The 10,595-nt window shown below is 35.3% G+C and overlaps 3 protein-coding genes across 8 annotated transcripts in view; 2 read left to right on the top strand and 1 right to left on the bottom strand.

Moving 5' to 3' along the window:
- The window catches only part of LOC111861561 (ERI1 exoribonuclease 2), a 9,770-nt gene extending 4,981 nt beyond the window's left edge, over positions 1-4,789 (top strand). The window contains exons 2-5 of one of the 2 annotated variants that reach the window (XM_023846233.2): positions 994-1,418; positions 2,236-2,336; positions 3,678-3,922; positions 4,093-4,789. In XM_023846233.2, the coding sequence (XP_023702001.1) occupies positions 994-1,418; positions 2,236-2,336; positions 3,678-3,893 (742 nt within the window). In that variant the 3' untranslated portion in view covers positions 3,894-3,922; positions 4,093-4,789. Of the gene's footprint in view, positions 1-993; positions 1,419-2,235; positions 2,337-3,677 lie in introns of both variants that reach the window. The other variant, XM_033750370.1, reaches the window with a different exon arrangement.
- LOC111861564 (uncharacterized protein C16orf52 homolog A) lies at positions 3,919-7,704 on the bottom strand. The gene is made up of 4 exons (XM_023846235.2): positions 7,555-7,704; positions 7,151-7,300; positions 6,426-6,638; positions 3,919-5,047 (listed from the first exon to the last, which is right to left on the bottom strand). The coding sequence occupies exons 2-4, from the start codon at positions 7,251-7,253 to the stop codon at positions 4,860-4,862; spliced, it is 504 nt and encodes a 167-aa protein (XP_023702003.1). The 5' UTR covers positions 7,254-7,300; positions 7,555-7,704; the 3' UTR covers positions 3,919-4,859.
- An 89-nt stretch (positions 7,705-7,793) lies between these two features.
- LOC111861559 overlaps positions 7,794-10,595 on the top strand; it is a 17,098-nt gene continuing 14,296 nt past the window's right edge. For 2 of the 5 annotated variants that reach the window (XR_002842260.2, XM_023846226.2), the window contains exons 1-4: positions 7,827-8,426; positions 8,537-8,700; positions 8,906-9,076; positions 9,725-10,030. Coding sequence is in view for 4 of the 5 variants with exons in the window: in XM_023846226.2 (XP_023701994.1) it covers positions 8,917-9,076; positions 9,725-10,030 (466 nt within the window). In the remaining variant the exon portion in view is untranslated. Of the gene's footprint in view, positions 8,427-8,536; positions 8,701-8,905; positions 9,077-9,724; positions 10,031-10,595 lie in introns of all 5 variants that reach the window. The other 3 variants (XM_023846229.2, XM_023846227.2, XM_023846228.2) reach the window with 3 other exon arrangements.

Raw genomic sequence — 10,595 nt, 5'->3', positions numbered from 1 at the left:
AACATCATGAAACTTATTATACTATAACTACACAAGAATGACATGTCTTATATCATGTATAATGATCCATGGACACGAAATAAATGAAATGAAATGAAATGAGTCCATATATAATGAGAAATATATACTTTTCAAATTTTCAGTCTTGTTTGCGGTACAGTATTATATTATGGGGAGGGAATAACGAATGTGACAAACTCTTTAAACTGCAAAAAAAGGTACTTCGAATTATCATTGGAGTTAATAAATGAATGTCATGCTGACATATTTTTAAAGATTATAATATTTTAACATTGGCTGCACTATACTTTTTGAAGTGATATGTTTTATTAAAAAATATAAGTACTTTATGGCAAAAAATGTGTACATCCATAATTACAACATGTGAAGAAAACTAAATTTACATGTAAATCATTGTAATACAGGTCTTAAAAAAAAGCGTTATAAATATGGATATTGTCTTGTATAATAAGGTCCCTGAGGAGGTAAAATTAAAAAAAAAAATTAACTCTTTTTTAAGAGGGACTTAAAATCCTTTCTGTTAAAATATTCCATTTATTCCGTTGATGAATTTATGTCCCTTAAATTCTGAAGTGAGTGTGTTATGGTTTTATGTTATGACAAATATGTTGTCCTTGCATAATCTATATAAGAAAATGCTGGATGTTGGGTTTCTTTTGCTATTGAATTGTTGAAAGTGGGACGGTGTATTGTATGATTGATGTGTATGAAACTGTAGGTAATTAAGTTTCATAGTATTGTTGACTCATGTATGATATGTATATTATTTTAATATGTAGTAATTGACTTGTTCTATATCCAGAGGTTGTATCTCCAAGTATGGATTCTCGGAACAAATAAACTGATTGATTGATAATGTAAAATACATGACAAAGACATATTTTACTCTTTTATATCATTTGAGCAAATTTTCTTTGTTATTCATTTTTTTTACTGAAAGAATGTGTTTATTCTTTGTATTGTTTTTCCCAGAGACCTGGGCTTCATGGAAACAGTGTATGCAAGCAAATCTAATAAATGTAAGCATCCCATGCTACAGCCATTCAAGTATCTGATTGTAATTGATTTTGAATCTACATGTTGGGAACAAAATACAGATGGAAAGCAACCTGAAATTATTGAATTTCCTGCTGTATTACTCAATCTTAGGACAGGAATGATAGAAGAAGAATTTCATCAGTATGTTCTTCCAGTTGAAAATCCCATCCTCAGTGATTTCTGTGTTAATTTCACTGGAATTGAACAAGAAGCTGTTGAAAACGGAGTGCCACTAAAAACTTGTCTATCTCTTTTCGGTTCTTGGATTAAGGAAGTCTCAGAGAAGAGAAGATTGGTATTTCATATTAATCAGAAAGGGAGTAGTGCAGAAAATGCTTGCACATTTGTCACATGGTCAGGTAAGAAGAAAATATGTGTACCTAGAAATCAGACATGTTGCTGTTAATTAATATTTTAAACAATTGTTCCTTTTCATCATATAAGAATGGTTTTTGTTTACTGTTTCTTTTGTATGAGCATGAAGCATGGTTTCTCCCTTTGTGGAAGGAACAGAAATTGCAGGCTATTGAGGGAGATGAATTAACAGAAGAATGGAGTTTACATAATGAGGAGCTGCACAATTTGTGTTGTTCACCTAATATTTTAACAGTGATTAAATCAAGGAGGGTAACAGGGAGTATCAGGGGGACAAGTGTTTGTAGCATTTTGTTAGGCACACTTTATGGACTGTTTAGTAAGACTAGGCATAATGGAGGAGGATTTGAGGTTATAACAATAGTGGCTACGAGGAGATCTAACTTCTGAGACATAATTCCATGTAGTCTGTTGAAAGTCAACCGATGTTTCAGAGGAAACACAACACTGCTTGCTACCTGATTCATGCTTGTTTCTTTCTTGGCTTATTCTTCAATCCTGAAGTTGTAAGCAGCCTGTTCCACAAAAATCTTGGTTGATTTTCAGTGGACTGCAGAGTGTTATATCACAGAAGACAGAACCCTTCATATTTGTAAATATTATTAAAACTGATCTTAAAGAAATAGGGCACAAAGATGTGGAGTGATCTCCACAGAAGAGGATCCACTGTCAGGCTGTTCTGATGACAGTGAGGAACATATGGCTCCCATATGAACAGGAAATTCTTTGCCAACCTTTAACCTGCTGAAGGTGGACGCATGCACTGTGTAGTTAGAGCTGAGATTAATAACAATGTTTCAGACTGGGACCTGTCTGTGTGTCTGCATAATGAATGTACAAGGAAGCAGCTCTACATGCCAGAGATCCTGTATCAGTGGACTGACCTCCGAGCTATATACAGGGTGTGTGTTCAGCAGCACCTTAGCAGTTGCAAATAATTAACAAATATTGTGAAGTATAAAAACATATCAAAGGTCACTTTACTATCTATGCCTGAGTCTGTGCTATGGCAGAGCATTGCAGTCAATGTGTATGCCATGTCACTGTCCTCTCGTAAGGATGAAAATCATCCTATTTAAGTTAACAAGTACATGTAAATGTGGAGAGGGATAAACAATATTCACTTTAATATTATGGTCTTTGGTGTTATGACATTTTATTGAATGTAGTATGGTAGATAGTTTCAGAAGAACATAATGACTCCATCTTTGGGCACAAGTAGTTCCTCTGAAATGTTGGTACCTATCTACCAGGCTACTCACTGTCATCTCAGAAGACAACAGTAAGAATCTTCACTATGTAATCTTTTCAAATTTAAAAAAATTCATTTTCTTCCCATCACACAATCTAGATAGATTTCTTAATGTTGCCCTTCCACTTAAAGCAATACAGATATACTTATACTATCTACTGTAATCTATCGTAAACAATTGTAAGAATTGTAACTTTATTCGCTTACTGTAATCAGCCAATGTACAGTAACTGACTTGTCCTATATCATGTAACAATGATCTATAGAGACGAAATAAATAAATAAATAAATACCTACAATCCAGCATTACAATACTAGTTCAAACCAGCAATTACTAAAAAACATTAGCCATTACTCAAAAGCACTGACCATCAAGTCAGTCAAATGATTTACCCCTGAAGTTAGCTCTGTAAAAGAAAGAGATGGAAAAGGAGTATGCATCTGCGCATGTGTTGTCTGGAAGAGAATATGCATAATTGAAAAAAATATTAAATTGACATTTCACTATATTCTGTATGAACCAGCACTGGGTTACAGAAACATCTTCTGCATGACCTGACATATCTCCTCCTGTGGGGTTTCCACTGCATTGTTTTCTTTGGAAATCTTTTTCATAAATTTGTTCAACATGTACTCACAGCTGTGACTGTCTATATCCTGCTCTGTTATACCCACCATTGGGTAGACTCAGAATAATCAAGTTTAATTATCAGCCTATTTTAATTTCTTAAGGAAATGAAGTAGGCTTATGAGATCACCATACTGTTTGCGTGTCTTCCCCTTTCAACCTTTGAACCAGCTGACTGATTTTCATGAAATGGGGTATTCATGGTCTGCTAATAGTGCATTTATTTTATTAGAATTACAAATTGTTCTAATTTGTTCAGTTTTAAGTTTCTGAAATTGTTTATAAAATGAAATTCATGTTTTTATATCAGCATTTTGTATTAATACCTCATAATTCTTTTAATCTGCCTCTTATATTTTACAGAAGTTTTACAAAAGACGCCCAAAAGGTCTTCGTGGTGCGTTGTCAGAGCTTGGCCTACAGTTCGAGGGTCGGGAGCACTCAGGTTTATGTGATGCTCGCAACACTGCCCTTCTTGCCTGGCGCATGCTCCAGGATGGAGCAGTCCTCACAGTTACAAAAGGCCTCAAGACAAAAAGACAGGCATCTAAAATGCCTCATTTGAAGACTGACATATAGCATGCACATTGTTTTGGTACCAGTATAAGGTAGACAATCATAAAATCTTTAATTACATACTGTAGAACATTTTACCTGCTAGATTTTTACATTTATAGTCATTCACATACTTGTAACATTAATCTAAAATATTACACATTAAGAGTATTATGATATTTACAAGAGTAGCAATAGTAATACTGAAAACTGTTATTTCCAGATTCAGGTCATACCAGAGAATACAAGAGAATGTAAAGGAGACTCAATGAAAGCAAAAACATGAAAAGAATACCACAGTCTACTGTAGCAATGAAATTAGGACCACTCAGTGTGATCAATACCCCACTAACAACACAAAGGAAGTCATCCATAACTGGTGAAACAAACACATCCATTCTTGTTGACCATGAAAATCACTGGGTAGAAGCTTCATTTAAGAATGTAATGGGATTGCTCAAATTTTCAAGAATTGATGAGAACCATTCCTGTGAGGTCCAAAGTTGTTTCCAGCCTTAGCATTCAGCTAGCACAAAGAAATATTACAACTCCTGATGGAATATTTTGCCATTGGCCTTATTCTAGTGCTAATGAACCCAACATCTTTGTAGGTGTGGTTCTCCTGCTTCTCACAGTGGCCTCCCTTCAAATCAGGGTCATAGTTTCTTCATCCGTCATCAGCACAAATACACAGGAATAGTACACACAACGAAGCTGTTTCTGTGGGGACTTCTCACACTTTCACTTTCACTAAACCTAGTGACCCAGTAATACACAGCTGGATAGTCCTGCTATGATGTGATGTGAGTTACACTGAGTGACTGGTTTTCATCTGCATGTATAGAGAGATGATAAAACAATGCAGAATGTTTCATTTTGCTTATCATAAGCACAGAAGTCTCTCTTGCTTTATGTTTATATGCAACAATGTGGCAAGTCTTGCTGAACATACAGTGTCATAGAAGACCGAAGTATGACCTTCACAGGTTCTTAAAAGTGCGGGAGACAAACTTTCCCTGCAAAAAGTTCTGAGATTACAGTAATCCACAAAGCTAGTACAAACAGAATGTATGACACTCCAACCTGATGGCTGTTTGGCAGTTGGTACGGTTGTCCACCAATCTCATCGACGTGGAAACCCATTGGGAAGATAACCGCAGCAAGGCAGAATAGTACCACTAGAAGAAATACATTTGTTTTTACATGTAATTTAAACACAGAGATATTGGGTTTTCAGACTTTATCCATCGTCCTGGTTTTAAGATAACTAAGAAAATCACGGCGTTTTGGAAGCTGGATCTGTTTCCGTCCTCAGGTGAGGGAAAACACTTATTCTGTTGTGTCCCTTAGAAAGAGCTAGCCTCAATCACTGGAGGCTAGCTCTTTGTAAGGGACACAACAGAATAAGTGTTTTCCCTCACCTGAGGATGGAAACAGATCCAGTTTCCAAAACGTCGTGTTTTTCTTAGTTATCTTAAAACCAGGACGATGGATAAAGTCTGAAAACCCAATATTTCTGTGTGTTATACACCATCGTCAGAATTCTATAGTAACTACATGTAATTTAAAGTAAGTAAATAAAAAGTAAAGCTGTCTTCTGGGATTTGGCACCATGTATATGTGGTGTTAACCCCACATATACACTGTGCCAAATCACAGAAGACTGCTTTCTTCATAGTCACCGCCGTGAAAGCCTCAAATCTTACAAAAGTAAAGCTATTCCTAAAACAGGCTGTGGAGGCCCACGGGGTTGTGAGACATCAAGCCTCTCAAATTTCATAGACAACCTGCTCACAGATGGCAATGGGGTTAGCCTTACATTCCAGTCACCTGTTACTCCCTGGAAGATTCCTGGTACTCATTTCTGTTAGAGGCTGAGTTGACCCCAGGGCCATAGTGCAGCTGGAAGGATTAGGTCAACTGACAAGCAACTCAAGCAACTTCAGTGACATCAGGAATTGAACCTGCGGCCTTCTGGCTTGTAGCACTGTGAATCAATCGTTTTAATAAAATCACAAATTTGTATATTGGGTTATGTGATTCAAGAGCATAGTTTTAGCTCAAATCATTAAGCACAAAACAATAATACCATTCACTGGTGAAAACATAAAGCACTGAAAATGAAGTTAGATTTCTTTATTTTTTATGCCTTTTTCTATCACTGTTATGTCAGTTTATTAGTTTATGTGCTGTCAGATTGGCCAGTAACATTTATGTATGGTGCATGATAGTGTCTACGCTCGGTAGAAATGACCTCTTTTGTTGGATTTGAAGTTCTTGTAGCAGCAGATAAAGAGAGTTCTGTATTCTGGAATATAACATCGTATAGTGCAGTGACTTCCGTTGGAAAATAAGATGTTATATTCCAGAAGACAGAACTCTTCTTGACCTCTTTTATTTTCATTGTTAAGAAGTCAGTTACTGAATTATGTCAATGAAATGGAATACTGGTGAGGGAAGTGATGCAATAACCGTTTTACAATTTTATAAACAGAATAACATTTGTTGTTAAATAACTTGTTCATCACAAATTCCCATTTTGTATTATGTACTTACTTGCTGTGAAGCCAACCCATCGAGCATATGGCACAACATTTCGATCCCAATGAGATGAAGCTAAGAGAATGATTGTAGTAGTGTTACAAATGCAACCAACAAATATGCAGACTAGAGCCAACAGCCACTCTGGTTGTAAATCTGGAGTGAAACATATTTGTGGTCGATTGTACAAAGTCATACAGGTCCACATTAATCCTAGGCGAGTGTCTCCTGGAGAAGAAGCTCGTGTTAATATAACGTGTCACACTCAGCTTCATGAACATTATTTTTTTTAATTAAACCAGCCTCACAGGTTATATATAATAAAGTCTAAAACTTCGTCTCTTATGATGCATAATAATTTTGTAAGTACATTTTGGACTCTGGAACCATAACTGAATAAATATAAATTAAGTGTAAAGTGCATGGTTAACCACTCTGCAATATAGATGACCATGGAATATAAACTGTAAGGCTGTGAAAGCAACATTTTGGAGGAATATGCTGCCTTAATGTACAAGGTTGAAGTGTGTAGGTCCAGTAACTGCCTTTGTTACAGAGGCAAGTTAAGGAACCAACTCTAGTCCTGAACGTACACTTCAAGGCTGACGGTGGCGGCAGCATGTTCTTCCAAAATTTCGGTATTCGCCCACAAAACTACACGATGCCACAGCCCAGAGGACAACAATGTTAATAATCACAATTTTGAAAATTCATTTATGGGGTTACAATTACATATTTACCTCCAACGTCTGTGATTATCCAATCTGGCATTGCTAAACTTACGATGGCAAAAACATCTGCTGCCATGAAGAGCGTTCCAGAAATTAAAGTTAATTTATCCATTTTTAAATCCCTTTACTGCTTCCAGCTTTTTACAGTTTCATTCCTGCCTACAACACGAAGAACACGAACACTCAGAATGCTCAGAATCATGGCAACCATGATCCTCAAACTTCGTACACATGTAAAATAGTGGAGGGTACCATCTTTCGCTGTAATATACAGAAATGTGCTCAAGCCCCACAAATATTTAATTTATTATGTTTTATTAATTATACATGCTTTTTCATAAAGCTGTGTTAGGTCACGGACTTCAGGAACCAATTGCAAGAAATAACAGGGCTGTTCTTAATTTTCGTTTTACCTAATAAACTCACGATGTTTGGTAATGCATGGTATAGTTTCATTCATTTTTATTTCTTTTAGGCAATTTGGACCCCCACACTGAAAGAGATTATTTAAAATTCCGTCAGAAGTTTCTTGTGGCGATATGTTTTACTCTAGTTGAAGGTATGCACTGGAACTGGAATGAACCACCAGCAGAAGTTTGAAGCAATTTCGCGGAACTGCGTAAATAAGATGTTTTCATCTAGGAAGCCGTGATATGAAGTCTGTTGTCTGTTTTTCGGTGGTATTTTTTTTTTATGTCGATTCAGGCGGATAAAAATGCCAATTAAAGTAATAAATTAAGTACACACTGGTTTACTGATTTACTCATTATTTTTGTAGAAAATCTCAGTGACAGACCGAACGTTAATTCACTTAAGCGTAGAAAGGTAATCGCGTGTTCGTCAGTAATTGGATGTGGGAGTTGTGTATTAATTTTAATGGATAAATGATTTTGGATATTTGGATCTCTAATGTTATAGCGCCATATTACCTTTATATTTTTGGTTGAAGTGAGTATCTTATACATCGTTTGAACATACGCAGAATACAGTGTCTTGGATATTTACGCTTCGGAGTTCGCGTAAATTGATAATTTGTTGAAGCCTCAGTGTGTTAGCTGGGAAACCGATGGTATTCCTTTTGTAGTGTTTAAGATCTCGGTTGCCGGATATACCAGTGTATTGTCATTTCTTAATTGAAGGGTAGAACTAAGTGAAGTTGGCACATAAATAAATGGATTAACACAAAGTAACAAGTGCAAAAAAAGTGAGAACTTCAAAACAAATTTCCAAAGGAAATCAAGAAAGAGGGGACCATGGGAGTTTACTTGTTTTCACAGTTATTATTGTAAGGCATCTATAGTACTCAGGTTTTATTGATTTCCTTAGTGTTGTATATATGTGTCTGTTGTACAAATTCATGAAATGATAGAAAGAAGAATCGTTTTTTGTTTGTAGATTTGTGGGATGCAGAATGACTCATGTGGTGGGCCTAAGTTGTCAGTAGGGTGGTGTGTGTACACAGTACTTCAGACAGCGTGAGGTGGTTACTATGACAAAGAAGGAGCTACTACTGATTTAATTTTTCATGGTGATCAACTGACATATATTGTAAGCACAAGGTTAGTATGTAATGGTTGAATTAGGTGAAGGTTTGATTAGATATCCATTTTTAACTTGGTTTTTAAAACGTGTTACATTTATAAACTTAATATTTATAATGAGTATATTGTTTTGTGTATCAAATTTAAAAACAGTATTAAAACAGTATTTTTTTCCAAACTTATGGTAAGAAACAGAATGATTAGAAACATGTTTTATTTGCAGATTGAAGTTAAATGTCAGGTGGAGGGGTGGGGCAGGGAGCGGTGTACTCTCCACTTCCACAGTCAATTAGTGATACAGATTCTACAGAAGAGGAGCTTAATAACATTGTTCATCAAAATGACAACAGGAAATTTGTTGTAACGAATAAAGATACAGTAGATAAGCATAACGGTATATGTTTTTCATTATACATAATAACTATATGATTGCAATATCCACACAACTTTTCAAATGTCTGAACAACTCACTGGGTTAAATAATTAAAAAAGTACTTACATAGTATATGTACTTTTGTATTTATTATCCTTGCCTCTGGAATGTCTTTAGGCAGGTTTTCTATGAAAAATTTTAAATTGCAAAACAAAAGAAAAGAATTCTAAATTACTGAATCAGATTATATACTGGTAGCTTAATTTAAGTGATGCAAGTATAGTATGAAATTTATACAACATAATTGGTGTAACATTTTACACAAAATGTTTGAGCAATGCTACAAGTATTAAAATATTTATTCTCACACTTTCTCATTATTGCCATAAAATGCTTTCCTTCCCTTTGAATTGTACTTCATTACACTTTTCAGTATCATTTCTTGTTATTCTTTATAAATGTTTGTTTTATTTTTTCTTATTAAAATTTATAATTTTCTTTTGTAATCAGTGTGTATTTAATTCTTTTCTGATGGTTTTATTTTTTAGTTTTGAGATCCTTACAAAAATTTAGACTTCAAAGCAAAGTTAAATACATTCATTAAAAAGAATATTAACATCTGTAATAAGTTAGATTTCAAAATACATGACATATGGAATATTTTTTTAGGTAAAAAAATGGGTGAATATCGGCCATTGGGACACGATGGGGAGGGTGAGATCTCCATAAATGGCCTACCAAATCGTGATTTGGTTGTCAGTGATGAGATTCCAATCATTAAGCCAGATGGATCGCTCCCACGTCACTTGGAACCAATGTCTCCTTTACGTAAAATTAGCTTCAGTCTTTCAATTCTTCTGTGTGGACTGACCATTGTTGTATTCCTGTGGCTTCTTCCTTGTGACTGGGCAACCTGCCCATCAGTGGCTCAGAGATCAGGCGCCAGATCCTGGGAGAGAACATTGCAGGGTTTAGGTGAGGTTATGTGTCATTTTTAAGTTCTGTGGGTCTTTACAATTTTAACCTTTATCGGACGAACGTCATCATATGATGTCGTTAAAAGTTAGGGCAGCTGGCCGAACGTAATCATATGATGTCGCGGATTCCACGCGTGTAAGGTTTTTTTTTAATATTATATTAAAAATATAAATTGTTGTTCTATTTACATAATTTTTGGTCATCACCTTTATAAGGAGACAGCCTTCGTTCTTGCATGATCTAATGTAATCTAGGGACGTCATATGACGTTAAAAGTAAGGACAAATTTAAGAACGACATCATATGATGTCGCGCATTCCACGCGTGTAAAGATTTTTTTTAAATTAAATTTAAAATATAAATTGTTCTTCTATTTACATAATTTTTGGTCACAACCTTTATAAGGTGACAGCCTTCCCTCCTGCGTGATCTAATGTAATGTACTGACGTCATATGGCCGAACGACCTCATATGATTTCGCGCATTGCACGCGTGTAAAGATTTTTTTAAAATTAAAATTTTGCTCTACTTACGTGATATATGTTCACCATCTTCATGAGGA

Source organism: Cryptotermes secundus, unplaced genomic scaffold (assembly GCF_002891405.2).
Source record: "Cryptotermes secundus unplaced genomic scaffold, Csec_1.0 scaffold2047, whole genome shotgun sequence".
Lineage (NCBI taxonomy): Eukaryota > Metazoa > Arthropoda > Insecta > Blattodea > Kalotermitidae > Cryptotermes > Cryptotermes secundus.
This window is presented reverse-complemented; position numbering and strand designations above follow the sequence as displayed.